The sequence below is a fragment of the Anolis sagrei genome, chromosome 4 (assembly GCF_037176765.1).
Source record: "Anolis sagrei isolate rAnoSag1 chromosome 4, rAnoSag1.mat, whole genome shotgun sequence".
In the NCBI taxonomy this organism is placed as follows: Eukaryota; Metazoa; Chordata; class Lepidosauria; order Squamata; family Dactyloidae; genus Anolis; species Anolis sagrei.
Window position 1 is genome coordinate 203125515 of NC_090024.1, and position 20606 is coordinate 203146120.

The following is a 20606-nucleotide window of genomic DNA, read 5'->3' on the forward strand; positions in this document are numbered from 1 at the left end:
GTATGGCCATGTTCTAAAAGCATTCTCTCCTGACATTTCGCCTGCATCTGTGGCAAGCATCCTCAGAGTTTGGGAGGTTTGTTGGAAACTAGAAAATTGGGTTTTTATATCTGTGGAAGGTCCAGGGTGGGAGAAAGAACTCTTGTCTGCTTGAGGCAAGTGTGAATGTTGCAGGTTGGCCACCTTGATTAGCATTTGATGGCCTGACAGTTTTTAGGTGTGGCTTGTTACTGCCTGGAAAATTTCCTTGTTGAGAGGTGACCAGGTGTTTCTGATTGTTTCCTGGCTGGAGTTCCCCTGTGTTTGAGTTTTTTTTTAATTATTTCCTGTTATGATTTTAGAGTTTTTTTTATTACTAGTAGCCAGATTTTGTTCATTTTAATGGTTTCTTCCTTTCTGTTGAAACTGTCCACATTCTTGAGGATTTCAATGGCTTCTCCGTGTAGCCTAACATGGTATTTGTTAGAGTGGTCCAGCATTTCTATGTTCTCCAATAATATGCTGTGCGTTTTCATTTCTGTTTTGATAGCTTCCGTACCATCAAAAGGACAACTACTAGTAACAAAATAAAGCAAGATCTGAGACTTCTGATGAGTAAAATCAGCTTTGAGTTTAATATACTTTACTAACCTGTATGGGAGGAATATCTGGTAATGAAGGTAGGTTCTCTGGGTTGGTTACAGAAGGAATAAGCTCTATTGCTGCTACAGATGGGCTTGTGGGACCACGGTTAGCATTGGCCATGGTGGCTGTTGTAGGACTTGTTGGATTGATAGTATTATTGTGCACTGAAACAACTGGGAAGGGACCAGCATGACCTGGGTTTGAATGCTGACAAAAAAAAAAGAGGAATTATTAAGATAAAAACAAAAGGGGCAATCGATTTCACATGTAAAACTATATTTTGAAAGCCTATTCCTTTTCTTAGTGAAAGTCTCTACTCCTGATAATTCTAGTGCAAATACATTGTATATTTCAACTCTTCCTTTTTAAAAATAACAAGTCAAAAGATTCATTGGGCAATCCTCTGCCTTAGATTAAACCAAAGATCTTCACATTAAAATGTTGGTCCAAACATTCTCACAATCGGGTTGGCCAGCAAACAGGCAATGGAATTATGAAAAATAAATTTCTTCTACAAATACATTAGACACCCCATGAACTTGCATGTTGCTGGTAAATTTTAAGATATGTGACAATCATCTTATACTCTGCTTCCTTAAACAGCGAGAAATACATTCATTTTTTAAAAAATACTAAGTTATACTTTTGAAAATGCTTTCTCACTTTTTAATTTACTTAAACTAAGCTAAAATGAAAGGTGGGAAACAAAATGTGCACACAGCGTATACTTGTCTCTGTAAGTGCGGCTGCATCATGGAGTACTGAGGCCCATTGTGGCGTGGGATCCCTGGAAGACGAGCTGCGTTCTGTGCCATTCTCATCTGGTGGGCTTGGAAAGCACCGCAATTCATACCTCTCTGCATGGTCTGCATACTTATCAATCTTGGAGGCTACAAAACATTATGAATTTTAAAACTCTTACTTTTGAGATGAGAAAAAAGAAGCACTTTTTTCCAACAGAATACATTGTTATATTTTACACAACAGTGAAAGTTAGCCACCTTTTACTTCTCTAATAACAAAGAGCAAAGACATTCTATCTTGTTTAATCTTGAAATACATTCAGTTTCTATACTAGAGGTCTATCTGAATGTCTATAATGAGTGCCTCAAAAACACTTGCCTGCTGTTGCAGCATCTGTGGGCCTGCCTGGCGAGCGATTGGCCCTGCAGGCTGCCCCATCCTCATCTGTTGTAACTGCTGGTGCTTTTGTTGTGCGAACACCTGCTGTTGCATATGCTGGAGCCGAAGCTGTGCAAGATTAATTTGCCCTGGAGGTTTGTTGATATGGTTTGTTCCTGGAGGAACTTGTCCCACTACTACATTAGGAGTGTAGCCTTGGGTTGGCTTATTTTCAATAACAAGGTTACCTAAACAACAGGAGAGAAGATGGGTTAACAGGTTTTTACTTTAACTAGATATTAACAACCTAAAATGTCTATGTTTTGCATATTCTGGTTACAAGAACAACAGGTCACCATAAAATGCATAACAAACATATTTTCAGTTGCAAGGTTAATAGATGTGCAATTATTTAGAATTCTTATTTACCTGAAGTGGGGTAGAGTGACAGCATCCATTTTAATTGGATTTTATTTTACAAGCCTCATGAGGCTTGGCAGTCTCTCTACAAATCTTGAGACTTGCAGAAAGATGACAATAAGCACCTATTAAAAATGGTTGGCAGTACTCCATTCTACCTCAAGTGAATCAAATGGTAGGTGTGCCACATTTTTGGGCTTCCCCAAAGTTGACATTTTTTTTCACTAAGAAAGAAAAAAGAGGAAACTAAAGAGTAACCTTTATTAGCAAACAGAGGTAATGGGATGCAAGCGCTTCTCGCCTCTGCCTCTTGGCACTGTCTTTGCACTAGGTCCCTAACAGAGACAAATTTAAAAACATAATGGTCCCAAAATCTGCTCTTGACTTAAATATAAGATGAACTTATACACAAGTATTGATTTCATGAAACAAAAGTACCTTATATTAGTTATTTCCATACAACTGCTCATAGATAAATGGATTTCATTCATCTTTAGAACATTTCCAACACTGCCCTAATTTTCAGACTATACAGTTATGATTATAAACCGTCCTGCAACATTACTTTAGTTTTCATATGACTACATACTACATACATGTGACTAACTACATGTGACTGACTAGAGGTATTTTCTATTTTTACCAGTGAAAGCTAAAAGACAATCCCTTGTTCAGCACTACGGCAAGAAGCTTGGGGGAAGGGAGATCTAATCCTGCTGTGCTTAAGGGCCGGGCTTTAGCACAGTGGGATAAACCACCAGCTGCAGAAAATCTTGCCAATCGAAAGGTTGACAGTTCAAGCCCGGGTTGAGGTGAGCTCCCATCTGTCAGCCCAGCTTCTGCTCATCTAGCAGTTTGAAAAGAGTAGATTAATAGGGACCACTTTGGTAGGGAGGTAATAAAAAAGGCACCTATGTGGACATGCTGGCGATTTGATCAGAAGAGCGTCTATGGACAACAAAACTCCTTGCATGGAAGATGGAGCGGCAGCACACACACACACACACACACACACACACTGCAGGAGTTGAGCACAGCCTCCAGATGTCAGAGATGGGAAAAGATGGGAAATCTTTACCTCTGTTTATGTACTGTCTGTCATTGTTAATTGTATAACAGCATTGAATGTTTGCCATATATGTGTACTGTAATCCACCCTGAGTCCCCTTGGGGAAATAGGGCAGAATATAAATAAAGTATATTATTATAATAATCATTCTTAACTGGATAAACAAACATGTATTCTTGGTCTTAAGATGATGCATATTTTTATTATTTAAAAAAAATTTGCAAGCAGCTTGTGAATAAAACTTCTCTATTTAAACAAACAATGTTTCTAATTTTAGTTTAGATTCATGAAAACTGAGCATGGAAATGGTACACAAAACAAGTATTTAAACACTTGAAACAGATACAAAAGATTACTAAAGCTTTGGTATATACAACCTTGGTAACTCCAGGTTACAAACCACAAACAATTCTATGGAAGGTGAGCAACTACTGACATTTGTAGAATCTTCTATAGTGACCTCTGACACAGCTTAAGAAACTAAAGTAAAATAAAACCCTGCTTTGAATATGAGATAGCAGTCACACATATATTGGGGGAATTCAAATGTTGGTTTCACAAAAATCTACATTCATGTTATCCTAATATACTTCTAAAGCAGCCTTTCCTAACTTGATATCCTCCATTCACTATGCAGACTGGTGATGAAAAAAGAGGGCATTCTTGAGGTAAAACTATATTCCTGCAACAAAACTGATGTCAAATATTTTATAATAAATGTACTTAAAGTGCTATATAACACACATCTAACTCAAAATAAACTAAGATGGGCTTCATAGCATATTACCAGGAATACCTGTATTAGTAATAATATATTTCCAGAACTGATTTAACATTCTTCCTTATATTGCAATGTTAAATCATCCAGTTCTGTTTTTAGTTTTAATTATTTCTAAAATGCCTGATATTTCAACAGTTCTTATTCGGAATTCTTTATTTTTCTTTGAAGACAAGGAAGGTAATTAGTCAATAACATTTCTATAAGCAACAGGTTTTAAGTTCCAATGAACATGTCTCTATGCTTCCTACAGAATCACGCATCTTTGTTCTATTTTTGATCAGGAATTTCCAATTTCCTCTGCCATTAGTAAACATGATTTTTATTTTTTAAAAATCACTGAAGCTATTATCTCAATCACTGATCAGAAGTCTGCTTCAGGTTTTCACTTCCTGTACAGTATTTTCAGCTGATTTCCAGACTTTGGAGTGGGTGCTGTGAGAATGGGTAAAAAGAAGTGTAAAAAATGAACTGCCTTTATTTGGAGATTCTTCTCTCAGCATTTTTTTTTCTAATGTCTTCCATGAAAAACCGAGAGTCTAAGACTATTGGAGGTCACATGAGGCTCATGAGGTGCTCTTTTAGTATTCATATTTTAAATTTGTTTTAATTTGTAATTCTTTTCACTTTGGAATGATATAATTCTGAAATTGACCCAAATCACGATCTGAACTGTTGTGCCATTTAATGCAACAAAAATAAATACACAAATAAAATAAAATATATTCCTGTAATAGTTTAATGTATTTAGGAATTTGACTTCAATATCCATGTTTTTTCTGATATCAAAATTCTCCTGACATTGGTTTTTACTGATGTCATTCATTATTATGTAACAAGCAAAGTTTTTCAGTCAAGTACCATTTTTCTGCTCCTCTGAAAATATCCCCCCCCCCAAATTAGTTTTCTAGGTCTTCATTTCAAGTAACTTCTTTAGTTTATCTTACATATCCCCAATCCAATGGTGATATTTGCATATGTAATGGGATTTCTAATACCTCCCGTTTTCCGGGAGCATTTCCTCATGATGCCCAAAAAGTTGTCCTGAAGCTTGGGAAACTTCAAGATTGACCGCCACCAGAATAAAATGAGTTTCTGTAGGAGTGAAAACGGGAAAAACCATTTTAACTCCCAAGTCTCTGTATATACTTAAGAGGCTTTTAAGTTATTCCAGGGAATGCTCTATATTGATCCTTACGTCTCAAGCCTATATATACTCTCATAGACCGCATACAAGAGTAACATGCAAAGAACAAACAAAATAAATCAGGAAACAACAGACAAATGCATAGTGTCTTTATATGTATCAAAGCCACTGGTATCACCCAATCCCCCAACACAAGCAAACAGATTACACTTAATCATGCACACAAAGGATTGTCAGTCCTACCCCTACAAGAGCTCATGTCCTCTGAAGAACAGTTCTGAAGGTTTTGCTAACTTCCAGGAATTTATTTTTGGAGAGATTGTGAAGCAGCAGATGGAAAGGGGAAATAGTGGGAAAGTCCCCTGGCACAAAGACATTTAAAATGCTACCAAAAATCTAGTAGCAGTCTACAGATAATACTATTTGATGCCACTTATCATCTTCAGAATTTCTCAACACTGAATTCATCTTCAGAGAAAGAGAACACTCTCTCACCTAAGTTGACTACATTCTTTGCCCAGAATGTGGGATCACAATGGAAGCGTACCGCTCCATTAGCAGCTGGGACAGGATCACATCGTGCTTTTAAAATATGTCGCAGCTGGAACGTGATCTGTGAGAAGACAAACACTCTCTGATTAGTGGTGGCATTGTGCAAAAAAGCAAAAAGAAGCTGAAATAACAACATGCAACGATCAGCTAGTGGGTCGTCTCTTTGGGTAAGTCTCTCACTTCCAACACACACACCCTAACCTTCCTCAAAAATTATAATTTATTTCCTCAAATACATTATCTCAGAAATTCAGGTATACAGGCCATGTTCCGTATTCATGGGTTTCTTATGAAGTTTTCATTATGTTCGAGTTTGTAGCTGCCACTTAACTAAGTTGACCTCCTTGCCTCTCCTCCTCCTCCTCTCCTCCCCATCCTTCCAAAAGTGCCATCCAGATTTTGAAATTCCTTTCCAGCCCATCGGTATCAATCCTCTGTCCTTCTACAACAAAGCTATATAGATTTTTAACCTTTTTTCCAGCCCATTGACCCCATTCCTCTTCCTCCCAAATCCCCCTCCCCACAATCTTATATCCTTCCAACAGCAACATCCATCCAGATTTTAAACCCCCGCTACCTATGGATTTCAATCTCCTGTCCTTCCAACAGGGCCATCCACATTTTAACCCCACTTCCATCCATCAACCTCCTCACCCCATTCCTCTTCTTCCCAATTCTCCTCCCTCTATCTCCTGTTTTTCCAACACCATCAGCCAGATTTTAAACAGCTTTCCAGCCAAAACGGAGATTGAGAGGACACAGTTTGGGAAGAAGGGAAAAGGAGTTTAAAATCTGACTGGTGTTGTTGAAAGAATGGGGACTAAGAAGAAGAACACTTGGGCAAGGAATTGGATGTGCTGGAAAGGGATTTAAATCTCGATATAAAAAGAAAGGTGGATATAAATTTAATAAAAATGAATACATAATATATCATAATATTTAAAGCAATACATTGATTATAATCTATTTAAGATTAAAATTAATCAATTACAGAACAAATAGAAGTATAAATAGATTTAATTTTATCATAGAATACGGTATTTAATGTTAATTCAGTCTGGGAGACCATGAGATCATGAATTTCAAATTATTATGGCAGAACAGAATAGAGACAACAGCAGAACTGGAAAATTATGGAATGCCTGTTTCAAACATTAAAATGCTTGCAAAGATAAAGCTTTTAGTTAACAATTTAATGCCAGATATGGTATTTCTGAAATTATTTTTTCCTGGTGTGATTGGAGGGTAATAAAAAAGGGCTGGAGACATACTTTGCTTATACTTGATCTAAGATGGTTTCCATGCATCTGAAGAACTGTATTACAATCCATAAAACACTTAATCAATGCTTCACCTTAATATTAGAGGTATACCGTGATTTTCTTGTTATGTTGAAATAAATACTGCCCCTCTTGAAACACCTGCATTTTTGTAGATACCTGACTTAAGTTAAACCTACATTCACATTATTTAGATGTATTTTGTGTTCTTTAATTATTTCAGAAATAAGTTTTATTTATTTATTGTCGTGCAAGTCGCTTCTGGTGTGAGAGAATTGGCCGTCTGCAAGGACGTTGCCCAGGGGACACCTGGATGATTTCATATTTTTATCATCCCTGTGGGAGGCTTCTCTCATGCCCCCGCATGAGGAGCTGAAGCTGATAGAGGGAGCTCATCTGCCTCTACCTGGATACGAACCTGTGACCTGTCGGTCTTCAGTCCTGCCAGCACAGGGGTTTAACCCACTACGCCACCGGGGGCTCCAGAAATCAAGATAAGAATCCTGGGGAAAATTTTATCCCTAAAACCATCCCAAAAACTTGCTACAGACTTAAAATGTGTTTAAATGACAACATAGTAACTTAAGATTCAAGCCTTTAAAAGGGAGATCAAAACACAGTGTACTATATGCCACTATTACTTACTGAAAGAAACACTGCAACACTGGAAGAAACATAGCAACATTGAACATTTCTAAAAACTACCAATTTATGGCGTTTTTGTTTTTGTTTTTGGTTACTTTATAGTGATTTAATTTTTAAAAAACCCTTTTTGACTCAGAGATCAAAATATATTGCAAAATAAAGTCCTTTCTTTATGTTTCGAGATTCCTAATATGGAAATATTAGTATGCTGACATCATTAACTGTGATGATCCTTCCCTGAATGAATGCACATTCCAAGTTGCAGTACTAAAAATTTAACAAAATAGCAGAATGGAATTGCCCTTGCATTGTAATTAAAGCACAAGCAGTTCACTCCTGGTTCTGGCGCAAGTTAGTAAAAAGTGGCATAAGCACCAATCAATATCTAATTTAACTTGTATATGAAACCACACCTACAGGTGGTTTCATATAATCATAGGTTTATTTAGGTTTTACTTTCAGTATATCGGATGTATTAAGAACTTCTGTTTTACAGATAGAACAGATCCATCATTTGGATTTTGGTTTGGATTACATTTACTTGATTTTTAATCACCTCTCTTCCCTCCAATCCAAGTGCAAATATTAAGATCGAGTACAGTGTAAACATAAAAATACAGGCTTTGGAGGGACAGTCCCTTGAAACTGATAATTACAACATTGAATGTAGGCCCATTTGACTGTACAATCATCTGTTTCACAAATTTTCAGCTCACTAGTAAATAAAATTTACCATGGAGAAAAATAAGAAGAAAATCTTCCAGCCCATATCACTAGTGATATACCAGACAAGTAACTAAAATAACAGGATTTTATTTCAAAATCATTTCTAAATCCAGGAATTTTTAAAAAATAATTCAAATGACTAGTTTGATATCACATATCTATACAAATAAACAGACCATGAACTAAAAAATGCAGCATCTGCTGGAAACACCCTTACAGTATTTCAACATTCATAAATGCTGACACCATGCATTGTGACGTTACATCACGTTTTTAATTAAGTAAATTTGTCACTGAGTTGCAGTAGCAATTAATTATAGATCTTCCAGTAATTTAAATTTAGCATACAGTGAAAACATCTGCAAGCAGGGTTGCACTGACTGTACTTATCTGCAAATGTTGACATGATGTCAAATGATGCAGAATTTTCTATATTTCAATGCAAGAGTTACAAGGTCTGCAGCAAGGCTAAATTTAATAAAATCTATCCTGTGTTAGAATTAAAGCTCCTTACCAAACGCTTGCTATAAAGCAAGGCAGTGCTGCTACCACTTGCAATGGCCCAATTTGTGAAGTTCATCACATGTTTCACCTGCCTTGAGAGACCACTGATATCATTCTGCTGTTGTATTAGCTTCATCTGCCTCTCCTTCGTCACAGCCTGAATACAAAGGACATAAAATAAAATAAAAAAATAATAAATAATTTGGGCAAGTATTTTAAAAATGCAGTTATACAATGTTTGATATTCAGGAGAGTGACACATGTAAAGTGTTTCCATGATCATTGTCAATTGTAGACAGCCAATCTTATTCGCAGACTTCACTGCATTTTATGAGTTTTATAATTTTATTGGATGGGGCTTTATGTGTGTTCCTTGTGTTATAACTTATGGTGCTGTTTTATATGTTTATGAATTGTTGTTTTATGTGCAGCACTTAAAGTGATTCTGTGAATCTTCCTGAGTCCCTTCGGGGAGATAGTGGTGGGATATAAATACATTATCATTATTATTATTATTGCACAGCAATTTAATTTTGTTATCAAATAAATTTTATTTTTCAGTATTATGTAAGAAGGAAAAGTATCCTAGATATCAATATGAAGGTTAAACATATCTAATTACATTTACTGGGGACAGTGGTCTACTTCTGTCTCACTAGTATGCTACCAGGACTCTGTTTAAAAACCTCTGTTCTTTCAAAACTCTGTTGTACAATACTATATGTTGGAACACATTGAGAACTATTGGTAGTTTACCATTTTTAAGCAAAGTCAAATAGTGAAAATTACCTAGCTTTTCTTGCCTAAGATAAACTTTATTAACAGGCTTAGGGGCGTGTACAAGAAAGGAAGTCCTATATAAAAGATGAGAAGGATAATCTGACTTTAATGGTATTAGAAGACTTAAAATATGAAGAGTAAAACAAGGACCAGAGAGAGATTTAAAATAAAACACACAGCACTTAACACATAATAAGATTTTAATGGGACACCATGGGGAAAGCTGTACACTTCAAAGCCATGATGTTAAATCAGTCCTACAATTTGTGATTACCATTACTCTAGAATTAATGCTTCCAATTCATGTAAACATATTTTAGAAAGTAATTCTATACTGAAGGGGAGGGAAAGAATGGCCCTTTGTATAAGCCGAAACAAGCACCAAGCCTGGTACAACTTGTACATGAAGTGCTAAACTATATTTTTGTATTATGCATGAAACAGGTCAGTAAGTTCATGTTGGATAACCTTATGAACAGAATAATTGATGAGTATCCAAAACACAAGAATCATATACAAGTAAACATCACACTAGGGGTCATACAATGCTCTTATTTGTTTTGCATTTATTCATACCTCAAGTTGCTGCAAAAGAGATTTTCCCTTTTTATTGATTTCATTAATGAGGGTAAAAATAGCCACTTTGATTTCCTGTTCTACTCTTTTGTTTGTATCATTTACTTCTTTTATCCTAAAAAAGAAAAATGTACAGTCATCCAATAACATTTCAACATTTTCAAACTCACATGTTGGAAATATCATTTATTATTAAAATAAACATCTTTACATAATGAGAAATAATATTCATACATAATCACATTAAATAAAACAATAAGTCATCACTTTGATTTTCACAACAAAAACTCTATAACCTGCATGTAAAAAATCTGCATGTTAAACATTAAAGTTAAAATTGTTGTGTGATTTTAAATAACTGTTTTAATTTATATGTTTTAATGATGTGATTTTAATGTATATGTTGTTGTATGCTGATATGTGTTCAAGGCATCAAATTGTGCCTTTGTTGTGAGCCACCCTGAGTCACCTCCGGAGTGAGAAGGGTGGGAAATAAATAAATAAAATAAATACATAAATAAATACAACTGCTTTCAGTGATCTTATAGATTAATTTAGAACTGTGTAAAATGTAGCTGAAAGGAATCCTGTGTTAGAAATGATAACCTATTTCAGCGATGCAATCAGTAGCTAGCTACCCGCCTGAAGCAGATAGGAGCTGCCCATGAGCACCTGCCTATAAGCAGAGAGATGGGGAAATTTGAATGTTTTCTTTCTCTTGGTAATATTTCAAAAGATGAAAATCATTTTCTCTTTTCACTCTGATCCAGGGAAAAAGTGAAAGCAGTCACAGGCTCCATATATATATATATATATACACACACACACACACACACACACACACACACACACCAGCATACATAGCTGTGTATGTGAAGAATAACTTCTAATCCATGCCATGCATGATGCTGTCAACAGTCTTCAGTGCAAATTGTGCCCTATTTGTAGAAGCCTATTTTTGCTAGCAAATTTTGTCCAATGGATCAGAATGACTAAGTATTATTATCCATAGCTGTTGTATAAAGGATGCAATCAGAAACGAGCCATCAAGGTGTAGTGATGTGAGTGTAAAGACCAGCATTCTGGAAGGTTGGGATTAAAATTCCTGCTGAGACATTACAGTTGGCTGAGTGAATCTGGGCACGTCAAAGTCTCAGCCTAAGCAGGTAGCAATGGCAATACTCCTGTGATTAAATCTTGCCAAGAAAACTCCACAACAGTCACCATAAGACAGGGTTGAATGCACACAACAAATATTACAGAAAATCATCAGAGCCTAGAACTTAAAGACTTCTGTGAATTATTAACATGAAAATAACCGTTATTATAGAAAAATTCAAACTCACCTATTTTGTACTTGAGTAGCTGCAAAATTAACGTAATTCTTCTTTTCAAGAAGTTTAGCTAAGAGATTCTCTATAGCACCCTTTTGATTCTGAAATGCTTCTTCCAAAAACTGATACCTTTCCAAAGGAGAAGACAAAAAATATTTAAGCATTACAATAAGAGGATGAAGTAGATTTAAAACTATGCTTCCTAATGCGAAAGTGGAAGCTACAAAAATGCAATTGCTAAGCATGCTTCAAAGATATTTCCATCGAAGACAAAGAAAAATCCTGAGGCCACCAGCAACCTATCTATACTGCTTTACCCAGCAACTTGCATTTTATCATGGTTTGGGGCTGCAGTACTTCACCAGCCCAAGGCAAAATAGTATAAAATGAAGGGAGTGGCAATCCAATGTTATCAGGAGAGCCAAACAAGTAAACAAAAACATTCAGAACCTTCTAGAGATTGTCTAAAGGCTCATTACAAAATACATCCACAGATAACTTTCAGCAGCCTCCACTTTTCTCATGATTTTCCATTTTGGTGGCCAAATTTATCACCTATGCTTCCTTTAACACTTGTTTTGAGGCAGACTTGTCTGCTCTCCCCTATCCTTTCTGTTTTACTATTCCTGCACACCCAAGTAAGGGAACCTGGAAGCAGCTTCTATTACCTATCCTATTGTTAATGTATACACAGCTACAGAAGGTTGGCTAAAATTACTGATGATAAATCTCAATTTACTGATTTCCAACCGTTTATCCGAAGAATGGGCAAACTTGGGCCCTCCTGGTATTTTGGACTTCAACTCCCACAACTCCTAACAGCCTACCAGCTATTAGGAATTGTTGGAGTAGAAGTCCAAAATACCTGGAGGGCCCAAGTTTGACCATGTCTGGTTTTCCTGTAGCTTCTGGACATTCAGGACTCTCTCTCCCCTGCATTTCTTGACCTGTCATGTAACATCTTGGTTGTAAAAATTCAATCAGCAAAGGCTGCAGTTTTAGTTGTCCCAAGTTTCTGTTTCTCCTACATAATATTGCTTCCCTTCCCTTTGATACTCCTGAATCAAAATCCGTGTAAGTATAAGGTTTCAAAAGCCACTGAAATTCTTTCTCAATTTCTCTTTCTGGTTTTCCATAATCTTTTTGCAGCAACCCACATTACCACAATGGTCAAACCATTTAAGTATAGAATTTAAGTTTGCATTTTATGCATTCTCTCCCAAGTATGTAGGAAAAAACAATTTAAATGGGGGTTGGGTTTTTTTTTACTCAGAAAGCTGTACAGTTTAATGTGTCCAGTGTAAAAGATCGTGAGATAGGTTTTCACCCTATGCTGATGACTACTCCTGTCAATGAAACTGTGTTTGTGTTAAACCCATGAGAATCAATACATTGAAGTTTAATCCAGACAAGAGAAAAGTGCTTCTGATCAGTCTAAAAACAAATCTGGGACTAGGGAGTCAGCCTGTGTTTGAAGAAGTTACATTCCCCTCAAAACACAAGTTTGCAGCTTGAGGGTACTCCTGAACTCAGCCCTGACTCTTGAGGTGTAGGTTCCAGTGGTGGCAGGGAGTGCATTTCCACAGTTAAAGCTAGTGTTCCAGGATGAGTGAGTTATTTATTTATTTATTTATTATTTGAAACATGTATATTCCACCCCTCTCACCCCACAGGGGACTCAGGGCGGAGCACAACGTATATATGGCAAACATTCAATGCTGGGACATAAAACTATAAATATACACAAACATTAAAATCACTTATATCTACTTTAAAATCAGCTGTTTAAAACCATCTCAAGACATCATGCTGGCTCCGGTCAGCTGAGTAAGTTTCCTATTATTGCCTCATTGCACTGCCCCAAAGGCTTGGTCCCACAGCCAAGTTAGATATGGACATGGTAACCCATGCCTTGGTTATATTTCTTTTGAACTGCTGTAATTTGCTCTATATGGGACTGCCTTTGAAAAATGATCAGAAACATCAATTAGGCCAATGAGCTGGCCCAGATAAATAACTGGGGTTGATTACAAGAAGTGTGCAATTCCCATGTTGCAGCAGATCCATTTTTCTCAAGATATTAACTTGGATGCAAAGATTGCAGTGTGCGATGGTAATCACTTCCACACACTTCTATTCCCCATTTCTGACAGATTCATGTTCACAGAAGGATCATGAATTTAAGCCAAAGTTATGATGGAATCATACAGTAGTAAAGCAGCTGTAGAAGCAGTAGCTTTTTTAAAGTGAGAGTCAGAAAATCTAGAATAAGCCCACGATGCTAAATACAGCCTAAAAACAAAGAGTACAAAACTATGTATGCTCACTCAAGAGCATCACTAAATTCATGATTGACATTTCCAAAAGGAATAAGATCCTGTCTTATCTTAAAGGCTAAGTGTGATGAGCCCTGATAAGTACTTGAGTGGGAGACCACCAATGTAAAAAAGGAATATATATATTGGTTGTATTTCAGAGGAAGAAAGTGGCAAAGCCACCTCAGAAAGCAGTGAAAACACCATATATAAGCAGACAAATTAAAGGTACACACTAACACTATTTTGTATGATTCTTACTTTTTAGTGTTCACGTGGATTTAACCGGAGGCTTCTAATGCGCATCTTTACACTAGTGTATTATGACCGCATCTCCCTCTATGAACCGGCATGTATCCTAAGATCTTCTGGTGTGGCCCTTCTCTCATTCCCACCACCATCACATGCTTGGTTGGTGGGGACCAGGGAGGGGGCCTTCTCGATGGTGCCCCCCCCCCCCGCCTCTGGAATGCCCTCTCCAGGGAGCTAAGACAGGCCCCATCACTTTCCTGGTTTCACAAGAACTTGAAGATTGGTGATTTCATCAGGCCTTTGAGAATGACTAATTACTAGCCCTTAGTTTCCAGGCCTTAGCTAGATTTCGGCCGTGCTCCTCATTCTCCTTCCAACCCTGTCATTCTCGGACCATTCATTCTGCCCAGTCCCTCTCATAGTCCATTAATAGGTTCTGAAAATCTAGTCCCAGACCCCACTATGATCAATGCTAGGATCGACTTTTTACTTCCCCTCTGTCTCCCCAGCCCAATATTGTTCTGCACTATCCTGGGCCCATCCCTCTTAGACAGTTTAGACCCACTCAACTATCCTGGCCCTTAGCAACTCATTCCAGATTATAGAATAGTGTTTGATTTTGGTTTTAACTGTATTTGTTTTTGTGTTAATAATTTTGTGCTTTTGTTTTGAATACTCTGTATATTTCTACTGTGTCATTGCATGTGTGGAAACTGCCTTGAGCAATTGGGGGAGATAGAGCAATATATAAATAAACATCATCATCATCATCATTATCATTATTTATGACTAAGCTGAAATAAGACTGCCACAACTAATAGAACAGTATTAGTGGCTGCTATTATTACTGATTAGTTCATATATCACAAGCTTCTGAAATTATATCAAGAATGCTCACCATACTTATACTACCAAATAAATTGATGTTATTGATGTACAGATAGCGAGAAGACAAAGCAAAAAAAAAAAATTCTGAAATCCATCATTTATAATCACACTGTTAGATATTTATATCTTTATGATTATCAAAATGGCATATTTTTTTGCACAAAAATTGAAAAGTAGTATCACTACATCTCTCACAAAATCAATAAAAAATAAATACCACAGTAAACTACGGAGCAAACTAATGTCATGAAGTAATCCTTGTTAAAGCATTACCAGTGCTGATAATAGTAAAGATTCTATTTCATTGATAATTTTCTTTAACTCCATTTCTCAGAACTAACCAAAAGAGAACAAATGCAAAATAAAACTACTACAACTGTCTCTCTTCTTTAAGATTGCAGTGTTTAACCTTTCTGATCAAATAAAACACAAATTATTCCTAACAATAATGTTTAATAAAAATAAACACTAGTGACATTCGCCTGTGCACTAGAGGAAATGTCTTTTTCACAATATCTGCAGCATGCAGAATCCAAATTCAAACAATCTTTCTCTAAATTATATATATATGCAAACAGTGATAGATGAAATTAAAATTCACATTATTAACCAAGATTTCTTTAATCCCAATACTGTTCTATTAATTTTACTTATTGCTTTGCCCTTAATGAATCAGGACTGGATTGAAAATGGAAAGCAGCAGCACCCCATTTATCATAAAACGAAAAAATAGCGCAAATACATGAGGGTTGGAGTTTAAAAGCAATTTGCTGTGAAGACAAACAGCACATTAAGACACTGGTGCCTATACCTATGTTCCTTGTGTTCCAGTAACTGACAGTCTCTGCATGTCAATCTGTCGCAGGTTTCACAGAAAAGTTTTAACTGTTCTTGTTTGTGTACTGGACAGAAGACAGGACGCTGACCAGATGCTCCAACTGCCTCTGTTTTAAAAGAAACACATATTTTTAAAAATCAAAACAGTGTAAAAATTAAAACTGCAAGATAAAATACCAAACCCCAAGGTGGGTAAATTCCATGACCAAGGTGGATTGATTCCTATTCTCCAATGCTGGGGAGACAGACAATTGCCAGGAACAGTACAATTTTCAGCCCTTCTGTATGTATGTATTTAAATATAGTGTAAAGGTAAGGGTAAAGTTTTCCCCTTGACATTAAGTCTCGTCATGTCCAACTCTGGGGGCTGGTGCTCATCTACATTTCTACGGCAAAGAGCTGGCATTGTCCGTAGATGCCTCTTAGGTTCATGTGACTGCTGTGACTGTATAGAGAGCTGTTACCTTCCCGTCAAAGCAGTATCTATTGATCTACTCACATTTGTCTATTTTTGAACTGCTAGTTTGGCAGAATCTGGAGCTAACAACAGGAGCTCACCCTGTCCCCCAGAGTCAAACCGCCGGCCTTTCAGTCAGCAAGTTCTGCAGCTTAACGGTTTAACCCGCTGCGCCACTGTGGCCCCGGTAAATATAGTGTATACTATATTTTTCTCCCTATATATCCCAAGGTGGTTTACAGCATACACTAAGACAAAATATGACAAGAAGTTTAAAAACCATTTTAAAAATCTATTTCTTTTGACATAAATACTGCTGCATTTTCTCACTCAATCAGTGTAATATAAACATTGATTTCAGCTGCTGGGCACTCTCCTAGGAAAAGTACAGTGGCAAGAGCTCCTAAATTTGCTGAAATATTCTTTCCACTGTATGACTAAATTGCCAGTTTCTACTGGGAATCTGGGTTAACGACTATACAACTGCATTAATAAATGGGCCACTATCCATTCAATTGCCTTGGACAGAGGCAGTTAAAGGGTGTTTTCCATTTGATTAATGTTGGTGACCTGGGATTCTACAGCAAGAAAATATTAAGATAGCGAGAAGTCATTTTCAAATGCATTCAAGCAAATGTCTCTAACCTCTAAAACTATCCTGCTTTGACCCATCTCACCCCATTAATTATTTCCTATCTTCCTTCTGCCTAAGTACCCTAGAGGCACCTGATCCTGTCTGATCTTGGATGCTAAGCAGGACAAGCCCTGGCTAGCACTTGGATGAAAAACAAATAACTCGTGCTGTAGACTATATTTCAGACAAGGAACTGGCAAAACAACTTCAGAGTATTGCTCATCTAAGAAAACCCTATGGAATTCATAGTGTCACTATAAGCTCCAAATTCTTGAAGAATGTCACTAATTTCTCAGGTTTCTGTGTGATATGGCTTCAATGTGATGCAATTCCCTTAACTTGTCCTAGTCAAAAATACTTTCAACTAATTTCTGTCCAAATCTAAACATTTCGTGGCAAGTGTCAGTTCCTTGGGAGAAGGTTCTCTTTCCTACTTTAAATAGGCAAAACAACAACAAAAAAGACCCACTAATAAATCTCCAGATTACATGAAATAGACCAGCAAATTTTCTGACTTTCAGAATAACTTCTTTCCCACATACCCATGTATGTGGGAAAGGGAGGCAACTTTTTGTATTTTTGGTTCAGTTCTATTAAACATAGAGGAAGTGCAGTCCATGTTTCTGGTGTCTGACAGCCTCCATCCTTCCCCCAAGCTGATATTTTTAAATTGCATGATTTGTGGAGGATTTTTACCCAAACTGCACAGAAGGATCTCCAAATGTACAAATACCATCATCCAGCCCAACACTCTAATACCTCTGTGTCCTAGAAGAGTCCCTCTCAAAATGGCAACAGTCATCATTTTAAGAGGGTTTTTGAAGAAAAGGAGAAGTATTCTGATATGTTGACTGGTGGTCTATAGGGCATGTAAGGGAAATCGGACCCTGACCTCCACACAGTTGCTTACACCTAAGTTATATAAATGAAAGTTTACTTGCAGCATTAGGAGTAAGATGCAAGTGATCAGGAAGAAACTACGCCTTTGCTATATATGAAACATTAATACAGTGTGTCCTTTACACTGTAGTTCATGCTGCTTTCTATTCTAGTACATCTAGGGTCACAATATTAGAACTAGAGGCTAATGGAGTTTATTCGCCAATCTAATGATTACTGTCTCACTTCTAACTAACAGGCTATATCAGAAGTCCCTTGCTTGAATAATAACATTATTTTGTCATTATACTGAGCGCCTACTGGGCACCTTGAAAACATTCTGTCAATTATAAAATTATTTTATTGTTAAATTTGTTATAATAATATACTTCAAAATCAATTGAAATGTACCCCACTATTCTAGTATTCTTAGCAGTTGGCCATTGATACCTTTGCAAAACCTGTGCACAGCACAACAGTGCCTTTCAAAGGACTTTTTCAAAATAAAATAATCCCCTAAAACAATACTTCAAAGGCTAACATAACAATTTGATACATCACAGATATTAAATTTATCAAATACAGGTCTTGAATTATATTGGTTATTTGGAGCTCTAAGGATGCATTTTCTGGCTATGTTTAAGGATGGGATCAGCTTTGGTTGCTATGGTGGATAATTTATTCTGGTAAAGGGGCAATGGGAATCCAATACTTCTCATTCTACTGGATGTCTCAGCAGGTATGAAAACTATCTATCATGCTGACTATCTGTATTGGTTGAGTTTGGGAAACATGGTCATATGAATTATCCCAATGCATCTTACAAGATCAGTCTCAGAAAGTGATGCTGGGAAAATTGGTTCTCACTACATGGCCTCTAGTTTATGAGGTGCCTCAAAAATCCCATCTTTTTTCATCTTTTCTCACATCTGCGTGACAATGCTGAAGAAAGTGATCCTGAGACTTGGGTTGTCATATACCTCTTTTACATCTCTAAACCTAGGAGATAGACCTAAAACCTAATTAGTATAATACTAAAGTGCTGGGCAAGGTGTCTAAACTAGTCGAAGGTATACAAAAACAGCATTCTCTCTGAAAAACGAATCCCACAATTTTAAGACATGTTTCAAGCTGTTTTATCATTTTTTAAAAATAATGTTTCAATGTCACTGATAATAAAACACAAAAGCCCTCATAGAAGGGTTATGTCTAGAAATATTTAAATAAATGAATAACAACAGACCAAACTGAGTAGCCTTAACAAAAATGCTTGGGAATGTAAGTATTTTAGATCCCCCCCCCCCCATTTTGAAATATTTGCATTTACATAATGAAGTATCTTGGAGATGGGACCTACGTCTTACACAAACTTCATCTATACTTCATTTGCATCTAATACACATAGCCTGCAACATAGTGCATAAAATAAAATTTGTGTACATCAGAAAGCAAAGGTGTCTCTATCTCAGCCACCCATGTGGATAATTTAAGATTTTGGAACACTTGGAATTTCTGGATAAGAAATATTCAGCTTGTACATTCTCTCTAAGCATCACTAAAACCTTCTGTTACATACAGTCGCCTATGAAATGAAACCTTATTTACTGTTCCATCCAGTACAAAACTGGGGGCATCAGCGTCTAAAATACAAATATAATTTAATGAGTTTCAATATACATATTAAGAAGCAAATATCTTTAGCTGTGATTACAAGCAATTACAAAAATCCAAAGTTAGTGAAAGAGTTCACCTGAAGAGACATCTTCCTTCTTTCTGATCATATGATCCTTAGTAAATTTTACTCGTTGATGAGCTTCTATGCATGTTTTGCACAGCCATTCACCACATTCCACACAGAAGCCAACAGCGCTAGAATTATCTTCACAGCTGGTACACACCTACAAACAGGAAGGAAAACATTTTCAAATGCTGAAATCTTGACATATCAATCAATAAATTATCAAAGCCTATATCCTTCACAAAATGAAGAAACAATCCATATTGCAAGGAGAAAAGAGCTGAAGTGACATACCTGTTCAGATTTCTCATCAGAGCTGCTGGGTACTTCAGATGTGTCTTTGACAAAGTAGTTATCTACCAAATCTATTTGCCTGCATTCCTGGCGACAGATTGGACACCTGATCACACCAACTGCAACCAAAAGAGGACACTTCTTACACTTCTCTGGATTGTCATAACTTGATTTTTTAAAAATATTAACGGGAGTATCATAAGGTTTGGTAATGAATGTATTTTAAAAACCGTCTAAATGTGTTAGTAGAAATTGTCCAATGGTGCAATACAAGCATTTTCTAGTCCAGTGGGTTCCATACTATGTCTTATTCTTAACAACACAAGGCAGATAGACTTCTGCTGGCGAAACTATAGAATCTAGCAGGACCAGGAGGGGAGTATGAAACGTGGCAGTGGCAAGAGGGAAGGAGAAGTCCTCCTTGCGCCTCCAGAATCAGTTCTGGGAGTTGGGAAACCACCTCAGAATTTTCACAAAGTGGAATGAAGTTTTGGGGGAGTAACTGAGATTACCTGTACAGGGTATACTTAGTCTAAAGATAAAGAGAAATACTATTTCAAATTTCTATACAGCATACACACACACACACTACAAATAACCAGGCAGCTACATTTTCCACAGTCCCGTGGAAAATAAACTTTTAGAAAAATGTTTGTTTTACAAAATATTGCTGCCTTTCATCAACTCTCATTGATATTGCTTTTTACAATGGACAACTATAAGTACAATTTTCATTTACAGCAGACTTGCAGTTA

General features: G+C 36.6%; 1 protein-coding gene across 4 annotated transcripts in view; it reads right to left on the bottom strand.

Moving 5' to 3' along the window:
• TRIM33 (tripartite motif containing 33) overlaps window positions 1-20606 on the bottom strand; it is a 69574-nt gene that overhangs the window by 20080 nt on the left and 28888 nt on the right. For 2 of the 4 annotated variants that reach the window (XM_060772580.2, XM_060772583.2), the window contains exons 2-11: window positions 19852-19970; window positions 19570-19717; window positions 15824-15956; window positions 11570-11686; window positions 10224-10338; window positions 8878-9024; window positions 5656-5773; window positions 1747-1994; window positions 1353-1514; window positions 631-831 (exon numbers count right to left, since the gene is read on the bottom strand). In XM_060772580.2, coding sequence (XP_060628563.2) covers window positions 631-831; window positions 1353-1514; window positions 1747-1994; window positions 5656-5773; window positions 8878-9024; window positions 10224-10338; window positions 11570-11686; window positions 15824-15956; window positions 19570-19717; window positions 19852-19970 — 1508 coding nt within the window. Of the gene's footprint in view, window positions 1-630; window positions 832-1343; window positions 1515-1746; window positions 1995-5655; window positions 5774-8877; window positions 9025-10223; window positions 10339-11569; window positions 11687-15823; window positions 15957-19569; window positions 19718-19851; window positions 19971-20606 lie in introns of all 4 variants that reach the window. The other 2 variants (XM_060772582.2, XM_060772579.2) reach the window with 1 other exon arrangement.